This window comes from Calonectris borealis, chromosome 10, assembly GCF_964195595.1.
Source record: "Calonectris borealis chromosome 10, bCalBor7.hap1.2, whole genome shotgun sequence".
In the NCBI taxonomy this organism is placed as follows: domain Eukaryota; kingdom Metazoa; phylum Chordata; class Aves; order Procellariiformes; family Procellariidae; genus Calonectris; species Calonectris borealis.
In genome coordinates, this window is record NC_134321.1 from 12107414 (window position 1) to 12131120 (window position 23707).

At 40.9% G+C, this 23707-nt stretch overlaps 1 protein-coding gene across 1 annotated transcript in view; it reads left to right on the top strand.

Annotated features, from left to right (window-relative positions):
- The window catches only part of UROC1 (urocanate hydratase 1), a 46375-nt gene extending 27099 nt beyond the window's left edge, over nt 1–19276 (top strand). The window contains exons 16-22 of the mRNA XM_075158866.1: nt 810–931; nt 5686–5756; nt 6702–6800; nt 8540–8639; nt 11510–11591; nt 16854–16953; nt 19034–19276. Coding sequence (XP_075014967.1) covers nt 810–931; nt 5686–5756; nt 6702–6800; nt 8540–8639; nt 11510–11591; nt 16854–16953; nt 19034–19174 — 715 coding nt within the window. The 3' untranslated portion in view covers nt 19175–19276. The remainder of the gene's footprint in view (nt 1–809; nt 932–5685; nt 5757–6701; nt 6801–8539; nt 8640–11509; nt 11592–16853; nt 16954–19033) is intronic.
- The last annotated feature ends 4431 nt before the right edge of the window (nt 19277–23707 follow it).

Below are 23707 nucleotides of genomic sequence, written 5' to 3' on the forward strand. Positions count from 1 at the left end.
TAGCCAAGTCACAGCCTCAAACTGTAACTATATGCAACTTCACTTTCAGGTGCTAAAAATGAAGAGCTTGTCTCTTTGGAACAGTCCAGCTCAATTCCAAATCATCGAAGCCTATGTCTACACTGAAGTTAAAAGCACGTCTGAAATAGGACACTCTTCTGCCCATATTGCCAACTGTGCCTCTTACCCAAGCTGTGCATACTGCTTGTAGAAAAAGCAGAGCTCAGGACATCTGTTGAGGGACCGGGTTTATAAGACCTCTTGCCTCTGACTCATGCTTAGCTTGCCTATATCATGTGATTAAGAGCTTGAACATAGAGTAAGGCACCAACCAGATTAGATCTCTTCTGGAACTCAACTAAAGTGTGTCTTACTATTGTGTGTAAACAATGTGGACAGCAAATGAGTCTGGACTCATTTGTTCAGAACCTACACTTGTCTGATAGTGTAGATGCACTCAGAGTTAGCCTGGGTTAAGGATGAAAAGACCAGGCAGCAGGGAGAGTATACTCGATGAAACAAAAGAAAAATTGCAATTCATCTGATGATGCACTTGTTTGATTGAACTGCCAAACATTCCTGTAAAAATTCTGGCCTGACTGTATTTTTATACACCAGTCGATGGCTGCGTGAGACAGCACTGTTTAATTTCTCAATTAATGGTCCCTGTTGCTTCTGTTTAGATTAGTTCATTGAAAATGTTTCAAATTCTTCCATCTCCAGCTAATGAAAGAAAAGCACTGCTAGCAGCCAGGATAAATAAGGAAAGAATTTCAACTATCTCTTAATGAAACATGTTCTCTTCCCAGGGACATTTTTTCCCTGGGATTTGGGCCATTCCGCTGGGTTTGTACCTCAGGTGACCCACTGGATCTTGCTACCACTGACTCAATTGCCATGTCTGTGCTGGAAGACTCTATACGTCAGGGAGGTAAGACACCATCCCGTGCCCCCATCACTGGGGGTGCTTTTGGGGAGAAAAGGAAACTGAGAGTTGTACAATGTGTGATAGTTTTTGGCTGAAACTGTAGAAAGCACTCTTTTGTCTGTTCCACAGGGGCAGGAAATCTCACTGTTCTCAAAACTCCGATAAGGGGTGTAACCAGTAGGTAAAATATGAAAACCCATGTAGAGAGGTTATTGATCCTACAGCTATTGTTGCAATTTTGGCTAAGGGCATTTCTTTTCATTTGTTACAGATTTTCCTGCACTTTGTCACCTTGAAACTTTAAGACAAACAGTGTCTTTCATCAATAGGTCTCCAAGAGTTTTTTAAAGGAGTCAAACTGCTTTGCCCCTGTCTCTCAGGTGAATGAGGCATGGGAATCTAGGGAGGTTTTTCAGAGGCTAGCAAGCAGATCAGTGTCAGGAAACCCAGGTTTCATGGGTGTGGTGCTCCATCCAGTGTCATTCATTTGTGATTACAATTTTGAGGTCTGTCTTTTTTGCCATTTGTTAATAGACAGCTGTTTCTACTCACTGGTGGAACCAATCTGGAATATCTGCATGGCTCTGTATGCTACTCTAGTATCTAGGAATTACACTGTCTTTCACTCTTCCATATCCCTGAAAGGCTATTACTATTATCCACTGCTTATGAATGGGAACTGAGAAAAAGCTAATTTTGTGTCAGCAAACATGAATCCTAATCTCCCACGTTGCAGTGGAAGGCCCTACTACTTTCCTTTTCTTTGTCTGCTTTTACAGTAGCTGGACAGCAGACTCAAAGACTTAAGTGTCATTGTCCCTTAGCACTGAAGTCCTCAGCTCTTCCGTTTCGAGTGTAGCTTTGTGCTTCTCAGAATCAAGGAAGGGATCAGAAGGAAACGGATCACAAATCCAAAGCATATTTTATGGGGAGGAGAGCATAATATTTTCATCTGGTAATATTGAAATATTTATTGCTTCTTTCATGAAAGACATCAGTGAAATATGAATAGCAGTGAGAAGATTTCGAATGCTCTCCTAGTTGTTCTGGAATAGATTGCGAGGATCTAGGGTGGTATTTCTGAAAAGGATATACCACATTCAGCTATGTCTCATTTGAAACAAAACTACTGTTGTCTTCCTATAATGTAAGGCTGGTGTCCAGCTTCCTCTTCCTCCCAAGAGGTGAATTATTGATAGAGTGGGTCTGACCCTGGAAGGTCCTTAGCTCTGTCTATTCTCTTAAACTTTCCTTAGGAATCATCTTAAAGAAATAGCACTGGAGCATGAGGTGTTTTTAATGCAATGGCCCAGAAGTGCCTCCCCTGTTCTATGGATAGTGAAACTTCCATGATTTTAAACCTGGTCCCTTGACTTAATTGAAGGGAGGGTGAAATCCAATACTATAGTGCTGGATCTGTCTTCAAAAATTTGCATTAATTTTTCTGCCGTGTACTGCAATCTCCAGTCATCATCTCTCAAGACTGAATTTGCGCATGACCTTTGGATGGTTAATTAATCAGTTACTGTATGTACAGTAGTATGTGGGTGTTTATATAGATGGTAATGTAAAGCTGGCGAGAGAAGTTTCTTCCACAGACAAAAAGCATTGAACTCTTGCTTGATATTCTTAATTTAAATGAAAAATGACATTTAAAAGATCCGAACAGGTGAAAACAGGCTTAAGGGCAAGGCTATTACTGGATTTGGTGTTGAATTTGGCAGGACAATGGGAATAGGGTTTCAAAGAAAAATGAAAACAGAATTTGACCAGAAAATAAACAGCCATGCATGGATTCATGTTCTTGAGTATTCCACTTGCTGTCCACTCTCTGTGGGACCTGGGCTTGGACCAAATTCCAGGGTCTGGATATCTTCACACACATATACATCTAAAATCTACCTTTGAATTTTATAAAAGAATCTGTTATGATGGCTGTGTGAAAACTCCACAGAGCTGAAGTCTGTTGCATTCCAAGTCTAAACTTCTGATCTGGCCTTGAGTCCAATGTTAAACATTGTTCTCCTTTTGTGGAGTTGAATTTTTGCGCTTAAACCTCACAAACTGCGGAAAAAGTCCTATGTATTTTTATTATCTGCTTCCACTCCTAAGGTACCCGAGCTTTTACTTCAGCCTTTGCACAAGAGATGCAGCGTTGATAATTGGAGTGTAACTTGGATTTATGACCTCTCTGGTAGTTTGAAGGCTGAGCTGATGTATAACAACAATACAAATCTCCCCAGAGCAAAGGGAGCCAATCTCTGTGGTGATGAGGACTGTTCCTCTGAGTACACAATGCTTTCTAGTATCTTTTAAACACTAAATAAGCACAAAGGCCTATGAAATACCAGAAGCAACACAGTAGCTTGCCTGACTTCAAAATGTGTTTCTGTTGGGGTGGGGAAATGGGGGCAGCAGTTTAGCAAATGAGACACACATGGAACTAATCTCAAATTAAGGTCTTTCTAGAAAGAGAGGTAAGATTTTTCAATTGCAGGCAGTAAGACTAAATAAAAGGGAGGATTATTCACTTCCCCAGGGATGACTGATGAAATCAAACTTTGGACACACCACAGTTTAGGACAGAATATGACTGTTTATTGGAGCTGGCTGGGAGGAACAGATGTGCTGTGTGGAGATATGTCCTTGTGGCCAGTATTCTCATCTGGCTTCTCTTCTGGATATGTTCTATAGAATTAACAGACAGTAAGGACTTTTCTATAAGTCTGTGCACTGTGAAGTATAAAATATGGTAAGTACTCTCTGAGATAGCTTATAAAAGTGATAGAAAGGAACTCATTCTCTATTTGGTTTTCTAGAGCAATTCCTGTAAAATCTCATTAAATATCTGTAATAACCTAAGTGAATACTACCCATTACCTTCTAGAATATGTTTCCTTAAAGCTTATGAATAGCAGCACAATCCTTCTAGGACAGCACTAGCAGATGTTTCATCTTTCACTCCCTGTGAAGCTAAGAGCTGACACGTCAAACCTCATTGCAGAGTTTAGAAGCTATCACTTGCGGTCAACCCCTAAAGCACTGACAGGTCTTTCAGGATCATTAAAACTCTCTCTATGGAAGGCCTGCCTCTGCAGAAATGAGCATATTTTACATTTCCCTTTAAAAATGTGTTTAACTCGGGTTAGATATGAGTATCTTGCCTTTTCCTCTTTCCTTTTTCTAGTTTTACTATGCATATCTGCTTACATATTGCCTAGTGGAAAGACAGTAGTCTTAAACACTCTTCTCAGTTACCAGGGACAATTTCAAGTTAACAGTGTGCAGTTTCTCCAGTTTGACTGATTTTCAAACATAAGTTTCAGATTTAAGATTCACGTTAAGATTCAGCTGGACAAGGTGCTGGGCCATCTTGTCTAGACTGTGCTTTTGCCAAGAAAGGTTGGACCAGATGATCCTTGAGGTCCCTTCCAAACTGGTATTCTATGATTCTATGATTCTTTGAAGTTATATGTACATTATAATTTGACTTGAAAATGGGTGAGAGCTGGAAAGTGATGGGGAACATGCTATCTTGACATCTGCAGAAATGATTATAACTTGAAACTCTAATGCATGAGCAAGTCACTGTGGCTTAGCATGTTCCCACATGCCAGCTGAGCCCTGGTAGCTGACCATGCCTCTCAGAACAAGGTAATGTGACGTAGCTTAGCCCATGGAGAAAGAGCCTACAGGCAGTAACTTCTTCAGCCATTGTAACCTCATCTGGGCTCACACTCAGCCTGTGTGGAAAAGCATAACTGTAAAAGCCCCCAAAATACAGACAGTAAGACAATACTTCTGTCCCATTCCATACTCCCTCTCCCTTTTGTTACTCACTTGCTACAGATGGTGCCATGCCTGTGGAGGCAGCTGATTGTACTGAGGTCGCCATGTATCTGACTGATATGTGCCATATTTCGCTGTCTTTCAGTTCAAATATCTTTATTCTTACTCCTCTTTGGTTTGGCTGATTGAGATGGAATGGCACAGATATAAATGAGAGGAGAAGCTGGAGAATATAAAACTGTTATATATAATTCTCTTCTTAGATAACATATATATCTAACCAAGGTGTAGGGTGGATTTACATATGAAGTAGCTACTCCATAATAAGTTTTTCTGTGCAGTTTGTGCTCCATAGTAAAGTGAGGCAACATACCTCAGTTTGTAGGATAGGAGACCTCAGTTTTATCTTGGGATAAAAACATTCATGTGGGCCATTTAGTACAGAGCAACTGCTATGCTACAAATCTATATCCCAGCATTGGTGTAACTTATCCTCAAGTATGTATTGCCAGTTGCTTCTAAGAATTTCTGCTGGCTGACTCAAAGGAGTTCTTTTACTACCTGATGCAAGACTGGACTGTAGTTACCCCATGTCATGCAGTTTGCTAAAGCTACTAATTTAGCAAAGTCTCAGAAAGGGATTGGGCATTTAGTAGGCAGCAAGCCAGGTGACCAAAAATGAACAGTATGTGTAACCCATATTTCAAGGTTTAATTTAGTTGCTAAAGATCTGAATGGGAGTTATCATTCCAGCTGCCTCCTAGATGACATCTCATACCTTCCTCTGAATATATGGTACCAGTTACTGCATCAGCTGCACAGAGGATTCTATATAGCATTTCCTATATGCGTGCTTGTCTCTGAGAGTAGAATTTGACTTCCTAGTGCTGTCAGATGAATTAAATTAAATTTAGAGCATATTGCATTCATTTTCAAAACCTCTTTTCTTTCTTGCTTTCTCTTGCAAGTGAGCACATCTGTAAAACAGCAGTACCATGACAACATCCGCTGGATTCGGGAAGCTGGCAGGCACAGCTTGGTAAGTGCACAACCTCCTTCAGCACATGTGACCGCTCCTGGTCCAGAATGCAGCGTTTGAGTGCTGGAGTGAAAAGCAGGAATGAACATGAATGAAAACACTGGCTGTAACTCCCAGGGCTGATAACTTAAACCTCTCTCTATAGCAGGGTGAGCTGAAACAGCTCTTTCCCTTCACTTCCTCATCTGGAAATGTTCAGATAATCCAGCAATATCTAGTCTTATATCTGGAGTGAAACGTGTCAATGATTCACTGTCCACCTCATTTGTAACTACCTTTCTTTCAGAGCACTATCCTTCTTGGCATTGCTTTGGCCCAACCTCTTCATGCCTGCAGTTCCCAGTACCCTTTTCAAAACAGGTGATGAGGCCAAAGAACTACCATCCTTTTGCATTGTGGGAAGCAGGATGCCAGTGAAGCATCTTTTGATTTTCTTTTAGGGCAGGCTCTCACTGTGAAGCTAACCGGTTATACTGTAGGGCTCATATGTGCTCTCCTCATCTGGAAGCCAGATATGGTCTGTGGGGTAAAAGCTGGAGAGGAGCATAGCTGTGCAGGACAGATGTTCTTTGCCATTCTTTGTCTCCATTTCTCTTCCCTTCCAGCCCACCATCGCCAGTTCCAAACCTCTGCTTCTCAGCTGTTGATAAGGGATTTAGTGATAGAGGGATTATAGCCTAGCAATCAGGGTGATTTTAAAAAGTGGGATTTATTGGACAGTAGCAGCTGAATACAGAAATACATCTCAGTGATTGTGTGAGTGGAGATAAAACTCAGTTCAAAGAGGGATTTTAATTTCTTTTTTCTGGAAGTTGGATGTTGATGAAGAAATAATCTGCACTTTCTCCTACAGAAGGGGTCAATCCTGTGACTCCATTTATCTGGGGCCTGAAGATAAGTCAGTTGCACAGAGAACCTTATCGCTCTGGCATTTTTATTTTCCAGGTTGTTGGCTCTCAAGCTAGAATCTTATATTCTGATCAGAGGGGTCGTGTGTCTATAGCTGTGGCTATTAATCGAGCGATTTCCGAAGGAAAGATTAAGGTTTGTCTTTTTTGTCTTGATATGGTCCAGTAATTGTGTTTAGTGTCTCAGACTGGGATGGCAGGTGGGAAAGGAGAAAGCTTCAGTCAGTGAAGCTTCAGCTTCAACCACTGAAGAACAGAAGTGCCTGCCGTTTACATGGGACCAGGATTCTGTTAGCATGTATTAGAGCTCGGTCATCGTCTCTGCCTGTCACCAGTATTGTGCTACATAATAGAGGAGAGGCGGGTTTAGAAAGTCTCTGAAATATGCTACCTTTTATTTCATGTTGGGAATCTGCCTTATTTTCTATTTGGGCATCTACAAGCACAACATATCATGCTGTGATTTGCTGAAAACACAAGGCAGGGACTGTAACTCCTTAGCAGTGCCCCCAACATTAAAAGTAACAAGAGACCGTGCCACTGCCCAGTGCTTCTTACCCTCTGTCCCTCACTTTCAGCCATAGTATGGCTATAGCCCGCTCTGCAGTCAATTTTCATTTGCATTGTATATGTGAATGAAGAAAATTGTTAGGCTTGACACTGCCACTTTAGTGCATAATCAGTAATATCTTACTCATCTGAGTAAAATCCCACTGACCATATGGGGTGGTGGTAAAAGTACATACTATGGGCAAGATTGTATAGGGATTTTCAAAGTTCTTCATGAGTACTGTAGGTAGACGTACAATGTGACATCCTGGGGGACCAAAATCCTGAAGGCACCACTCAGTAATTATAACCATTACTTGCTGTGTGTACCACAGCATCAGACCAAGGCATATTCACTCATTCATCTCCATCTCTTTTATAGCTGAATTACAATTACTCTTTTTAAAGGGGCAAACTCAAGTAAAACTTAGAACGGATTCTAGCTAGGAGAGGTCTGGTTTTTGTTACTCAGAAAATGTTTGTTAAAATATTTCAAATGCTGTTGACCTTCTCAAGATTCAAAATGAACGTCGCTGCAAGCTAGTCTTAAAAAAAAAAACCTGACCAGACAGAGCACTCCCTTGGAGCTATGACTGATAAGGTCAGACTCCCAGGCCTTTCAGATTTTGTTGCATCCTTTTTTCGTTTCTGCAAATCTCCATTCCCCCTCTCGATTTTCTAATTCACTGCCAACATAAAACAGAGCCAGCTAATTCCAGACCACACCATGCCAAGAGTGAATTATTCTTATATAAACCCCATGCATGGCAAATGATAATGAAGACCTGCAAGTTGATCTAGATTCATACTATCAATTAAATTCCAGATCAAGAATGGACTTGTTTGAGCTATATGAAATCACTGATTTTCATTGCTAACCTATTTTTAGTCTTGAAGTCTTCAAAAAAAAATGAAAAAGTGTAAAAATTCTTACTGTTAGTTTTCATTTTTAACAGCAAACAAGAACTATTTTTGAATGAAGATTTTTGCATACTGAAATGTCTTCGAAATTTCAGCAAAGAAATGCTCAGATGAAATAACCATACTGCTTCCCCTCTTCTTCCTGCCCTCCTTTGAAGATGCCATTGGCATAAAAACAAGCTCTTGTTCTTAATTATGAAAGGATGGTGGCTTTCATGAACAGTATGTGAACAACTTTTATAATAAATAATAGCAGGCAGAGAAGGTGTTTCTGCGGGTTTAGGAGAGGGGACAAAGCTGAGGTTTGAAATGACTTAAGACAGAAGTGAATTCAGCAAATGATGATTCTCAGTAGCATTGTCAGTCCATGAAGGGTTCCATTTTCTCATCTTTGGCTTTTTGCAGGCTCCAGTAGTCCTCAGCCGAGATCACCATGATGTGAGTGGGACCGACAGTCCCTACAGAGAAACGTCAAACATTTATGATGGATCAGCCTTTTGCGCAGGTCAGCAGAGCAGCTGAGGCTTGTCTGTCCGGGCAAACAAGGAAATTGCTTTAAAAGAGAAATTGGTTTTTTTATGCAACATTTTTAAAAAGTTTTTGTTTAACCCTTTAATCCCAATTAATCAGATTTCCTGAGCAGCTTTGTGGGATTTAATAGTGATACAGATATGAATGTGGAGTTAGTTAAATAGGAGAGGTCCAGAACAATGATGAAAATTCAGTGAAGATGCATCAGATTTACCTGAGTGTAAATGGAGAGCAGACTATCTCAGAGGACTGTATCTTCTGTTTGATTTTAATTTTGCACCTCACTGTTTCAAAGAGGTGATCTGAGCAGAATTACAGCCGTATTTTCTTGGGATTCACAAGATCAAAATCAGGTCTAGAATAGTATTTTGCTTAAAGCAAAAATATTCACAGCTCCATTCATTTCATTGCCTGAGGACTCAAGAAAACAGTCTGGACTTTCTGAAAGGAACTTTTCTGGTCATAAGGGAACATTCTTTGAAAGTAAAAGCATAAGAATGGAAGTCAGGCGTTCTGGATTAAATTCCAAGCCTTGTTGCTCACTTACAGTGTGACTGTGGGCAAATCATGTAGGTTTGCTATACAAAAGGAGTCTTTAATTCTGCACACCTGACCTGAGCTAACTAGACTCTGCTTTTAAGTTTGTGAAATGGTGCTTTAGAAAAACAAACCCAAGAAATATCAGATTGGAGACCTGAAAAAATGAGTGAAGCACTAAGCAATTTTTACCCTAAACCTTCCTCAATTTTCCATCCATAAAGTGAAAATTATGATAATAGCTTTAGCCCAGTAGTGTTTTTGCATGTCATGAACTGACAATCACAAAGCGGCTTGAGATTGGAAGATACAAGCTGCTATAGAAGGAGAAATTATGACAGAGGTAGCTGAGCATATTGAATTACTTCCATTATGGGAATTCATAATAGAACCAAATTATGATTCAATTTTAAGGAGAAAAGTTCCTTGCTATCTTAACTGGATTTCCTGATGAAATGAGGCTTTTAGCTGTGTCTACCAGTCCCACTTCAACACTTTTTGACTATGTTGGCTAGTTCTAATAGGTCAGATGGATAGATGCCTCGAATAATGTTTGGTTCTGAGAAAATGGTGCAGCTGCGTAGAGAACAGCAATCCAAAGTAATGTCTCCACCAAAGGGCTTAACAACATAAGTAAACCTCAGGCAATGCCCTTAGAAGACGGCAATAGAAACAAGGCTTGCAAAACCCCATTGCTTATCATGCTATGTGTTTTTCTTTGCATTTTGTGATTTACATGAACCATTTGCCTTCTCCAAGGGCTTATCTAAAGCCTGTTGACCACTGATTTCACTGGTCTTTGAAACCAGGCCTAACTCTGTTTTACCAGATGAGCCTCTGGAGGTAATAAAAGAACATCTTAGGTCTTCCTCTCTCCCTTCTTTCCTGTTGTTTTAACAGCACATTTGAGCTGGTTCAGTTGAAATTGGCTCCTCTCTAGCACACAGGAATTTTCCAGAGTGTTTGCCTGTCTTATTTTGTTTTGCAGTAAGTACCTCAGCCTGATCCTTGGCAAACATGGGTCATCGCTGCTCGGCAAAGTGTAGTTCAGCACAGACATTTGCACAGTTAAGGACCTTTATCGAAGCCAAGGAGCAGCATCTTATTACATCATTAGTCCACTTGCCATGCTCCTTGTCCAACCTCCACTCTTATCACGCTAGTGGCTGAGGAACAAATCTGTACGTTTTTAGAATATGGGGATTTTGATCTCTCCCATTCCCTCTTGACAGCACTGTAATTATGGTAATTGGGTTATTAAAGTGACATAATGCCAGATAAAAGATGCCATAATGGGGCTTTTGACAGGGTTTAACATAGATTAGTGCTCAAGTAAACTCATTTTTCCATCAGGCATGTAACAACTGTGGGTCTACAAATGTGGCTGGTGGGGATATTGCTGTTTGCCTCTTATTTTTTTGCTGTTAAAAGCACAGCAAATGATCTATTAAATCTGTCCTGAATTAAATCTGGATAAATGTTTTGAGCAAATTTTACCCTGTTATCCTCTGTGTGTACCTCTTTCCACCTCTCTGGGTATATCCTTTAGCACAAACTGTAGTGAACATACAAAATTCTAGTGAACATTTCAGTGGAAATTATACATTTGACATTAGTCAAATGACATTTGTCTGCTAAATCATTTTTCTTCATTTTTTTAAAGCAAAAGAAACCTCCTGTATCATTTCAGCAGTTCATGTTAAGGGTAAAATTCCCCCATGTCCAGAGAATCGGGGCCAATATCACTTTCATCCCAACGGTGTTCCCAAAGTGCAACTCCTTAGCTTTAGACGGGCTTTCTGCACAGGGCTGAATTAACTCTGCAGTCTGATCTGAAAATACTTCGGGCTTCTGAGAACTGCAAGGTGTGTAGTTTTCTAGGTGTCCCCCCCATTTTGAAACCCTCCACATGGATGCGTCCAACCTGTTCTTCCATGACTGAGGCATCGCCAAAGGAGAGTATTGTATTTCTCTCCATCCTGAGGAGGTATCTCCCAGCTGAGGTTCTTCAACTGCTTGAATTGGATCACGAATGAAGAAAGCATCAGGGTCCTCACAAACCACAGTATGAAATTGGCATTGGCTTCTTCCAGTGTAGGGGCAAAGAGTGGGCGGAAAATCTCTCTTGCCTGTTCCTCCCAAGAATGAGATGTTCAGTGTATATCTGTGAGAGAAGCTGTGAGTAAACCCTGCCTCCAACACTGCCTTCACACAGCCAAAATCAAGGTGTTAGTGTAAGGAGTGAGCAGCACAACAGAAAAATGAATGCAGCATGTCAGAGCCATAACACCTTTCCTCTCCTCCTAGACATGGCGGTACAAAATTTTGTAGGAGATGCGTTCAGAGGAGCGACCTGGGTCGCATTGCACAACGGTGGTGGAGTTGGCTGGTAAGAACTTATTTATGTTTCTAAAGCTGGATTTTGAATCCCGTTACCACTTCTGTATATGCGTGTGGGGAGGAGAGACAGGAAGGGAATTGCAGAAAAGATGTGTGTATTACTAGAGTAGTACAACGTCATGATCATGGGATGTGTTTGGAGACAAGGATGTATTATAAGGTAAAGTGTGGTGTTGTATGAGGCTTTTCTAATTAATGCCCATATGTCTAGAAAAAGTGTTTTGGACATTGGCCACAGTGCAGTTTGGAGAACTTAATTTGCCAAACAAGTACAGTCTGCTGTGGTCTTTTTGAACAGATCCTACTTCCAAAGTTGTCTTCACACATGCACAGCCAGAGTGTTAGTGGATGGATTATGTTTAGGTTTCCCCTTAAGCTGTATTTAAATCTGTGACCTTAGGACCCCAATATAAATGCCCATGTGCTAAAGTGCAATGAGGGGTTATTGATACAAAACAGCTCAGGTGCCAGCAAACCCCCCAGTCTTCTTTCTCCCCTTGCTCGTGCCTGGCAGGATAAAAGACCACAGCCAAGTAAGGACTTGATTAAACACCTCCTTCTTCACGTAAGATGCAGAACTAAGAGAAATGTCTAAACTGAGATGCAGAATGAGAGAAATATTATGTATGGAGAGGGAAATTAATCTCCTTCATGTGCCACTAAAAGGTTACTCTGGTTTGGCAGAGGTTTAGGGAAAAGGAGAGCCTGGCCACACTGCAGAGTCTTTAGTGCTGGTTTGTTCTTTCCAGCATAGTCCAGCAAAGCCTCTCCCATTTACAGTCATGTCTTCATTTTGTGGTGTCGCCAGCCAAAAGGGGGGCAACCCTCTATTAAATGCTGTAGTGAACCCTCCCACTTCCCTGTTCCATCCAGCTCTGGAATATGCCAACAACAACAAGCTAAAGAACTTGTAGCAGATGTTATCCTCAGAGTCATTTGATGATAATTTATTATTACTCATCTGGATGATCTGGATCTAGAAAATATCCCTTCAAGTCAGATGGAGAATTCCCTCTCCTGTTCTCTAACTCCTTTGATTTCAGTAAAGTAACTACTGAATAGAAGGTACATGAGAGCAAAATTGAACGGTGGGATAAGAGGGCTTAGACACATGGAGTGAAAATCTGGCTTTACTGATTTCAGCGGTAACAGGATTTCATTCACAACTTCCATAATTCTGAATGGAAAATATATGCCAGAATATCTGCTTACTCTGGTCATCTCAGTCTCACGCTCCAGAGGTAGCAGCAGACTAGATCTGTCTGAATGGCCTTAGCGGAGTTTAACCTTTTAAAATACCTGCTTATGAAATACAAGCAAAGAAAATAACTTTCCACTACATGTTGTGCAAAATATTTGGAATATTTTTATGATAATTGATAATTATTATTATTATAATTGCTAAAATCATTGCTTATGCCATGAATGTTCTGTGGATCGATGATGCTTAATTCAAAGGATACAAATCATATTCCCTATCTCTTTGGCCTCTGTAAAGCCAACCCCTCCTGCATGTTTCTAGCCCTCTGAGCAATTCAAAGAGAGATTTGCTGAATGGTGAGACTGCCCTTACTTCTGGAAAACTGGCACTGGCCACACTGCGATTTCAGTTATATTGTTTTAGTTGTTTCATAAGTGGAGTTACATCATTAGAAAGAATGCTCTTCCCCAAGGCAGAGCAAAGGTGCTGTCATTTATGTAATGCATCAGAAAATTAGTGCGTGGCTGTTCACTAAAATCAAAATATCGGTGGAAAAACAGGGTTTGATTATCCTTTTTGACATTTCCTAGTGGCTTGTCATTGTGGAACAGTGTCTGCTCACCTTGTTCTTGGGAGCAGTCATAGCCCTCTGTGATTAAATTACTGTGCTTCAGTGAAGAATGCAGAGCCTGAAAATTAGGCCTGTCTCTGCACGAGCCTTAATAAGCCACCATGCTGAGACTCAGATGTGGTAACAATGTCGTGTCGTTAGATGCCGTGGTCTGGAGAGCCCCCGAAAGCCACGGCACGACAGGTGGTTCTGCTCGGCTTAACTAATCATGGCACCACCCTGGCTAGTTAAAGCGCTGCACCCCTTTGCCTTCTGAGGAGAAAGAGAGGAATAATTTAAAGGTGGTAAAAGCAGCAAAACCAACCCCCAACCATAACAAATTACTTGCTTTGCCTGGAAGAGACAGATGCCTTTAGGTTTTAGGACCCTGTTTTTCTTTTTCTCTAGAGAGCTAAAAATTCAGCTGACTTTGCCGTAAAGAAATCTCCATGTGCCTGATAAAATCTTCTTGTCATCAGCTGATTTGGAAATGTGAAAGTGCATGAGGAAGCTTATATATATTTATAAACAAATATGCACGTGATTAGAGAGAAATGAAGTTGTTATTGGCAAGTTTCTGTTCAGGAAGTTCAGAAATGGCAATTGCCCTGTGTTCAGCTACCAGTCCTCCCTGCAGAGGCTGGGCTTGCCTGGAACTGCTGACAGATCTGCCATGTCTTCCCTATGAGACTAGAGAAGCGTCTTCTACCTGCTTTGATTTTTCTGTGCTATAGCTTTGTGGGACAAACAGAAAAAGCAGGATTAATATTTATTTAGCTGGAATCTGCATCACATGTACGGTTTGAGAGACTTAAGATTAACATAGTAATTACAGCAAATGAATGTTATTCATCTCTTGCTGCCTGTTTATTCGCAGGAGAATGTATATTAGCACGGAGCCTGAGTAACCTGTAGTAACAAAAAGGCAGAAGCAATTTAAGAACCTAACTGCACTGTTGACAGTGTGACTTCTTGATTGTGAGAGAGGCCTTGTTTTCTTTGATCACCTTAGAAGGAGACATCTGGAAATTATAGGAGGTAGCTTAGGTCAAAATGCCACATGTTTCTTTAATTACCTGAAAATGTGACCCAATGCTAATGAAGGCAGAGAGCTCCCCTTTAAAAGTGAGAGGTTTTGCTAGAAAATCCATCCTAACAAACATTGACATTTAATTTATGAGTGATTTTTAGACAGTAGGACAGATTCTGATGAGTGATTGTGATTTACACTGGAGTAACTCCATGGAAATCAATGGAGAGTTTCTAAATTTATGGAGTGCAAGTGAGATCAGACGCTCACTGTTCGTGCCTAAGCTTCAAAGGATGCTCTTTGGGATGCTGTGCACAGAGGGGATCTTTGCCACTGAAAGAACATCATCTTCCTGTATGGAATATCTTTATAAAGCATTGCTCCAAAGGTCTGATTTTCTTATTGTCTGATATTGCCAATAGGCTGTCTTGACGTGTGCTCATACTGTGATCCCAATTACATTGCAATGGCATCATTGACATTCATAAGTGTACTCTAGCTTGATATTTTGACAGTAAAGAATAGTGCTAATTCGGTCTCTGTACACAGAAGCAGCAGCGTATGGTGAGGTAACTGGCCCTGGTCTTGATACAATTATATTTGTAATATTGTCATCCAGTCTGGTCCCCTCTTTTGGAGAAGACAGTAACAACATAAGCTATTAGAAAAGTGGAATTTGCAAGAAATGCAGATGATTGGATATTTGTTTTCATCCTAAAATGAGACTAAGAGCAGAACTAATGAAAGATTTCACACAGTTAAAAGATCCTGGGAATTAAATTCCAGGCTGGAAAGTGTTGACAGTGTCAATCAAAAAGAAACATTTTATTTTGAAGAGTCAGAGCTTACAATATTCAAACATCTCAATTGAAAACATGACTTTGTTTCAAATTTTTCTGTTAAAGAAAAGAAACTGATTCATTCAATGACATTCTGCTGTAAGAACTGTCAGTTTCAAGAAAACCGTGCCTTTCAACAGAAAATGTATTTGTAATACTGATATATCTAATAATGGTAAAGTGGAGGGAATTCACAGAATGGTACCATGATGGTGAGATCTGGAGCTCTAAGTTCCTTGCTCAGCTATGTGATAGGGTCCTACTTAGCACACAGATAGTATATATAACTAGCAAAAGGGTATTAACATCACATAAGTAACAACATTACATTGAAAATGAGAAAATGTGAGTTCTAGTTTCAGGAAGAAGATCTCAGGTCTGTGAGGCTCCAATGTAGCCTCATTTCCCCATTTCCTGAGAAGCTCAAGTTTCTGCTGGAAAATACACAGTAAGAAATTATTCCTTCCTGGACTGGAAGACACATAGCTCCTGTCTGATTCATGGATTTGTCTGATGTTATTCTATGTAAATTTTGTAAACTTATTCATTATATTAACTATAAAACACAGAGGACAAAATCCTGCCTCCAGGAATCTCCATTAATAGTCTTTCATACCGTGTGTTGTTGTATGATATGCCCCGTCTCTCAGGTATTGCTGATGCTGAGTTATAATGCCAGAACTCTCACAGATTTACAGCAACAGATAATTATCCAACTGCATTTACCACTATTCACCATATGCAATGAAGCAAGAACTTGAGCAGGCCTGAGTCTGAAGTCAGACAAGATGTTTTCCTCTACGTGTTTTCCCCTACGTGTTTTCCCTGTCCTTTTAAAACCAGACTGGTATTTCTCCCAAGTGTAAACTGTTAGTTTTAACATATTTCTGTTCTTCTTCTGCCAATAAGTCTGCTTCCTGAAAAGTTGGCACTGATGTCTTTAAACATCTATGTATCTCATACAAAATGAATGATTGTTTTTGAAATGATCAAGGCAGATATGCATTAAGTGGTGGTTAACGCTTTTAAATAAAATACTTATGCTCTCTCATTTGTCCCGAGAGAATATAAATAGATCCATCTGTCTGCTTCAATAAGTACACAGTCTTCCTCATGATCCTATCTATATGGCAGGCTCTAGTGTAGCAAACATGAACAGTGTAACCTTTAAAATACCTGAGATAGGTAACTCTCCAGCCCATCAGAAGTGCTGACATTTCTTTACTTGTTTCTAGAGCCAGTACAGCGTGCAGTCCTCAGGAGATGCAGCGCAAGCTTTATTTTTGGCACTCCTGCTTGAGGCAGATACTGACGGCTAACTGGGCATTACAAGAAAGGTGGAATAGGTTTGCTGCAGGTCAGGAAACTAGGCCTTTGCCCTGCTAATTTCCTTTTTTTTTTTTTTTTTTTTTTTTAAATATAAAAGGTCACTGATAGTGTCTCTTATTCAGCACCATTTCTATATTCTCATCCTCCTTCTTGCAGTGCAACTGAACAAATTAACTCCTGTGAATTTTGTGTGATTAGTTTGAATTATTTTGATTTAATTCTCTTGCATTTATATTTTTCAGGGGTGAAGTGATCAATGGGGGATTTGGCCTGGTTTTGGATGGGTCCACAGAGGCTGAAGAACGGGCTAAGATGATGCTCAGCTGGGATGTTTCCAATGGAGTAAGCAAAACTCATTATATATGTTCACTTTAATATCTTCCTGCCTCTGGGACTATGTTTATTTAGGTACTCAGGTTCCAGTGCTCCTATTGTTTTTAAACGAATGGAAGTATGAGCACTCAGGTAGGAGTTTTTGGGATCTGTCTTTTTGTATTCCAGGAATAGTCCTAATGGGCCAAGTGACTCGTTCTGTTCACTGCTGCTAATACGGGTGCTTATGAGCCTGGTTCCAGTAGAGCCAATGAGTTCTTTTGTTTGCTTAGTTTTTTTCTCCAACCAACTTCAAAGGACTTTAAGTCAATAAAAGAGGCTGAATAATTCTTGGGTAAGGAATTTACTGTAAAGTGTCAGGACCACCCCCTCTGACTTTACAACATATTGGAGCCCAATAGTTTCCACATATCTCAGTGTGTGTTTCGTTATTTTTTAAGCAGAAAGGGAAGCATGCTTATGATAATTTTGTTAGACACATTGGCATTGTTGTTTGCCTACATAATACAATTGACAACTATATGAACTTTAGTCTTGTCTATTCCTAACTTCTAGATCTACGTATCTTGAAAGGCTTGTCATTTAAGTGCCAGCTCGTCCAGCCCTTGCTACGATTACAGTTTTTGCATTCCATTAATGTCCAGATAGATCCTGTCTGGGTTTAAGACTAGGATCCTATCTCTGAACTTGCAGAGAGGTTTTGATTCAATACTTGCAGGGAACCTAATCAGCAGGACATAGTGATGCATAGTCCAATTAAAGGACAAAACCCATTGCATTTCAGTCACGAAACCTCACAAGGACCTGATATATTGAGGGAACTCCTTGCCAACGCTGACATGAACTGTTCTATTTTACTTCTCAAGAGAATTGCAGAATTCCTTCTTGCCTTAGACCTAAACATTTTTTTTTCTCCCCATAAGACCTGGCATGACTGGGGGTAGAAGAGGAGGAGGAACAATTTGCATGTATTGCCTGTCCCAGATCTGAAATAACACATTAGTAAACTATTAAGGAAGAAGGAGGAGGACAATTTTATTAATTTGTACATTAGAGTAATGAAGACAAACCCTTAACACACACTGTGTATCAGAGACAGCCTATTAAAAACCCAATAAATCTTTTGCTGCTCTGATTTATTGCAAGCAAAAGCCCCACTCCTCCACACACATGTTGAAAAAGGACAATCTGAGAATGCTACCCATAGTATATACAAGACTGGAAAGAAACTGGAGTGTACCCTTGAAAATATGCTGCCGGGAATAATCATAGGTGAGTGGCAGGGAAATTGAGTTGTTAACTTGAAAGGTCATTTCTAGCTGTTATTGCTATGATCCTGGGAACTTATTAAGCTTACATTAATCATATGCTTAAATATTTTGCTAAATTGGAACCTAAGTATTTTCTTTCTTTAACACTTTTGAGTCCCAATATTTCAGACACTGATTTGCAATTCATAATAGAGATTTGTAAGGCATTGAATAGAGGGAAGGACTTATTTCCTTTGTGCCAAATCTTGACTTTTTTCGTCTGGGGCGTCTTGCTTGTACACAGCTCAAAACACAGAGCTTTGCTGTTGGAAGAGGGGTTTACCGGTTCCCTGGCTGTCCATAGAGTTTCATTCTTATGTGCTGGCAGAGAATTTGACTCCTTGATTTCATAGTTTGAAAATGCATTGAGTGACATTTTCCTTTTTAAATATTTATCCCACTACAAAAGCATCAATTGCTTAAATGACACTGTTATCTAATGCAAGTGCTAGTTTTACAGAGCTGGGATAGAGTGCACAATTATTTTTAGTGAGAGAATTTTGTAAAGTTTATAAGGTACCTGGTTCTACCAATGTTATCTGTCCAATGTTATGTTTCTGCTTGAAAATGTACCAAGTCTATCCAAATACTACTCATAAAAATTAAGTAGGTATTACAAAAATTACTTCCAAAATCAGTAAGGAAACTAGAAACTGGCAGAGGGTTGAAAGATTTGTTGTCATGAAATTGGGTGTCAGTGTTTGCGTAAATATTGTGTAAGATGGATGTGGCAAGAAAAATGTATGATTTTTACACCCGTTGATTTTCTGGTCTGACAGGTCGCCAGACGCTGCTGGTCGGGTAATGACTATGCTTATGAAACGATCTGCCAAGCAATGAAAGAGAATGCCACATTAAAGGTGACTCTCCCTCACAAGGTGGTGGACGAGAACATCTTGGAGCAAGCCCTGAAACATTAGTGGGATTCCTGGTGCAATGTTGTCCTTGCAGATACATTTGAAGTTGCTTCCTTGATATCCTATTTTGCTCTCTGGCCAAATGATAAAGGGCTTGCAAATGTCTCTTCCATGTGAGTTCTCTTTTATCCCTTTAACTTGTTAATGGGGCAAACCTGTATCTGGCTGTGACAGGTCCACTGATGTCAGGAACAGTCTTTTCACTAATGTATTTGGAACAATGTTTGCAATAAGAAACTATTCATTGTAAGGAAAGGAACTGGAATTTTGTCCCTAAAAATTAAATGAAAAAAAAATATCCACTTATTCCGGATAATTCGTAAATTAAGGAGACTCTTAGGTCTGGTAGATCAAATGTAGAATGGAAATTGGAACTCTTCATTCTAATTCAGAGTCTGCTGCTGTCAGCAAAGAGCCATGAAATCCAGTAGCCAAACATGTGGGTATTCTTTAGCTGGTGGAGGATGTATTGATATCACATGTACTAGACTCAAGCTTTTCTGTATTGCCATAAAAGTGTTTGGTGATCGCAATAGAAAGCGACAGATAAACTGTAACTGGTTAAGCGCAGCTAGCTTGCCTGTGTTTTTCCCTGAAATTTTCACCCAAGATTTTCACCACAAGCAGGAACTGAATGCAGGGCCAGGTAAGTGGGTGGAGAAGCCTGAGGGCGGTAAGTACTAGACCATTTCCAAACATCTTACAGCAAGGCCAGAAAAATATGGAACAACTCATGATAAATTAGTGTGAGCCAAATTCTGCATCAGTCTGAGATGGTGCCATCCTACTGAATCTGATGATGTGTGTGCTTTGATGCCTCACAATGATGAGTTTGTTCTTCTGTAGAAGCCCATTGCACTTGAGCAGCTTCTAAATGGATGAAAACCTCCAGAAAATCTAGATCCCTAGTGCAGCCTGCTGTTTTTTAATGAAAAAACATGGGCTACTCACCCATTTGGATGTGAGTGATGCAATTAGTAAAGCACTGTAACAAAATGATCATGTAGACTTTCCTTCTGAGATAAAACACAACTGATGTGAAAAAACCAAAAGCACCAAAGAGAAGACAGTGCGGGCTTCCTTCACACAGAAATGGATTATAAAGTAAAATAGAGATAGAAAGGTCTTTTTGGTCGGCCGCCTTCTTCCTAGGAAGGGTTAGGAGGGCGCACAACCCACTGTGCCTAGATGTAACTGAAAGAAACCTCGTATTTTGCACCTGAACCTACTATTATATTTGTGTTAACCATAACTCACTGAAGTATTTTGTTCTAATCAGCTGTGACGCAGAATCAAAAGTTGAGGCTTACATTGAACCCCCTATACACGTACATATTGACAGATACATACATACAGATTTACAGAAACATATTTTACATACACATCTATATGTGCGTGTGTACAAAAATAATTCTTAGCTATGATGTCTCATGCTAAGCATGGTCCTCGCATATGGGCCTCATTCAGACTTGAACACAGAGTGTCAGCAATCCCTTCCCCCAGTGCGCACGTGGTACTGGACTTGATCTGGTCTGTCACTTAATCTCCTTGGCACTGTATCCATTACCCCTTGGAAGGGGAAGGGGTTACACAGGTAAACCTGCGTTGGCTGCTGCAGATGAGGTGTGATGAGCTGCAGTCCTCAGGACTGTGGGGTCAACTGTGATACTTGCCAGGTGAGCACACTCTGCAACTCTGTATTGCCTCTGGTGCCAAGTAAAAGAAACCATTTATTTTGCATCACAAATCAGTTCTTTACTCTGTTGACGTACTGTATATTTCTCCAGATGAATAGTGAGAGCCTGGCATCTGCTTGTAACTGAACCTTCTGTGAAGTGCAATCTGCAGTTGATCGGAATTGCTTTATATTATGGAAAAAAACACCCACATTGCCAAGTTATATGATTGAGATGTGAGTAGTTGTCAGCCAGATTTGACAGCCTTTGCTTTGACATATGTTATGCATTACCTATTATTAATAACCACACTGGGCTGGGTCCAAAGTTAGTATCTGGTAGTGTACAAAACCACTCTAGTCTTCAAAGCCCAAAAGCATTAGGGTACTGTTTTGTCATGAGGAACAACCAGAAAATACACTGGCTTTTCTGTACTAAGGAACATAGAGCTGCTCCATAGATTCATCTTAATTCTGAGTTGAAAATCCATCACAGACAAAATACTGAAGAAGAAATATTTATTATGAACTCTTAATCTTTGTATTGTTTAGTACTGGGGCACTTGCCAGTGTGCTCCCCTTCACATCCCAGACAAGAAAGGAACGTTGTTTTCATCCTTATAGCTTTACTGACCAGGGGACATAACCTTGCAAGTACACCCTTGTTGAATGCCACTCAAGTCCCTGGGAGTTTATAACTCTGGACTACGTGTAGACGTGTAGGGAGACATCGAGCCGGAAGGTATGAGCACAATTCAAGAGCTACTGGTTGAAGTTCAGATTATAAAGTCTTTGGCTGTTAACTAGGTAGCATGAGTAAGGCAAAATAGGTTACAGAAAAGCAGTGAACTGATGAGCAGTTGGTCATGTTTATGACTACTCACTGTTTTTTATTTTAATTATGAAGTATATATAGTTACATGTATACACTTAAATCTGCTTTGGTCTTTTAACTGCATATCTCAAGCACTTAACAAATGTGAATTGAGGTTTACAGTACCTTTGGGAGGGCACAGGAAACAGTAACCTGTTCCTGCCTGGGATGAAATAGCAGGGGGTTTCCAGCATACAGAAACTATAAACAACACCAGTGTGAAGATTCCCTTTCTGAGCTCTGCTGCTCATTTTGTCTGTTCTCTATTTGTTTGCGGAGAAGCTGGGACTGTGAATGGACTATTGTTCTGTGGGGATGCTGATGTCATTTTTAGGTAGCTGACCTCATTGCTGGACAAACCCAATACAGGGGGAGCAGTCTTCAAGCCATGCATCTGTACTCATCGCATCAGATCCAGACAGTGGATATAGAGGTAGTGAATTTCTGTAGTGAAGTCCCAAGCTTGCCACAGGCTGAAGCATCCTTCCTATGAATCCTAGTACCTTAATGCTTTCCTCAAAACGCAGACGCTTGTCCTGAAAAGCTTGTGCCTGCTTGCAGATAGAAGCAAGAGCTTGGTGACAAAGGATAATTCATGCAGGACATTCATATGTCTGTAACTACAGTGGGTTTTAAAGGTATAAAGCTTGTGACATGAGAGAGCTGTTAGCTCTCCTACTTAGGGTCTTGTTGAGTCACTCCAGGCTATGGCAAACATAAGAGATTTGTGGCTTGATTTTTTTTTTCTTCTTTTCTTTTTCTTTCCTCCTTCAGGTTTGACATCCTTCAACTAGGGATGCATCTATGTATTAAGCAATAAACTCCTGAGCAGACCTTTCTTTTCCTAGGAACATGAAGCAAGGTACTGCAAAGACCTCCATAGGGAGATCAGGATGGCTAGGGGCAGCTAACAACAGGAATGACCCACACGCAGTGACAGTCAGTAGTGGGGTAAGGGGGATTTCAGAGGAGGCTGAGCTCAAGCACCCAGGGACTTCAGACTCTGCACAAATGGCTGTGAAGGTGCACAGTGGAGCTCTGGGTGTACCTACAGCTCTGTGGCAAGAAGTACCAGCTTCCCTGGAGCTGAGTGTGCCTAGCCAGCAGTCTCCCATCCTTGCTGTTGGAGATTTGATGGAAAATTGCTCAGCAGAAGGGAGACAATTTGCCCAATGGAAGCATGACAGCACCATCTGCTGGGACCGCTCGGTCCCGCAGCAGGAAGGGGCCCGTGTCATTTCCACGGCAAATGCAGGATAATTTTCCCTTTTCCTTAAGTATTGGAGAGTCAGAAGGCAGCTAAACACTCTCCCAAAGAAAGTGTTGCCCAAGAATGAAAAAACTGCTTTATGCATTAGCTGAATTTGTAGGGGGTTTTTGCCTGGGTTCAACTGACTTCAACATCAGCATTTGAGAGCTGCTTTTCTACCCTCAATCTTTCTTGTCAGTGTTTGTCCTTTTTCCCTCCCTTCTTCGCAGCGTGTTTCCTCTGCACAGCACCGCAGCGCTCTAGTACCCTCCTTCACTCAGGTCCACTTCTGCTGAGCGTCTGCCTGTCTCGGGTGATGGATGGGCACGGCCATGCTTGGAACAGATCTGCATCGCTCAAGACTGGTTCATAATGCTGTTTCTGTATTTCCACTGAAGGTGCACAGGATATTGTGCTATTGCAACTCTCCAAATGTGGCTGCAAGCTCACAATGGCTCTAGCACGGCTTCTTCCTTGCTATTAGCAGGAACACATAGATACTAGAATAATCCCCAAACACTGGAATAATTCCAACTATACCACTTTAGCTACCGAGTGGAATTAAAGGTACAAGCTGCTGTGCAGCAGCTCGCTACTGTTCGCTAGCCATCAGGGCAGCCTTCCCCCAGGCGCGGGGAAGCCGACAGAAGCGAGCGGCCCCGGGTCTGCCCCTGCCCGCCTGCAGGAGCCCCGCCGGCGCCCGGGCCCCGCTCCTCCCCGTCCGTGACTCCGCGCTCC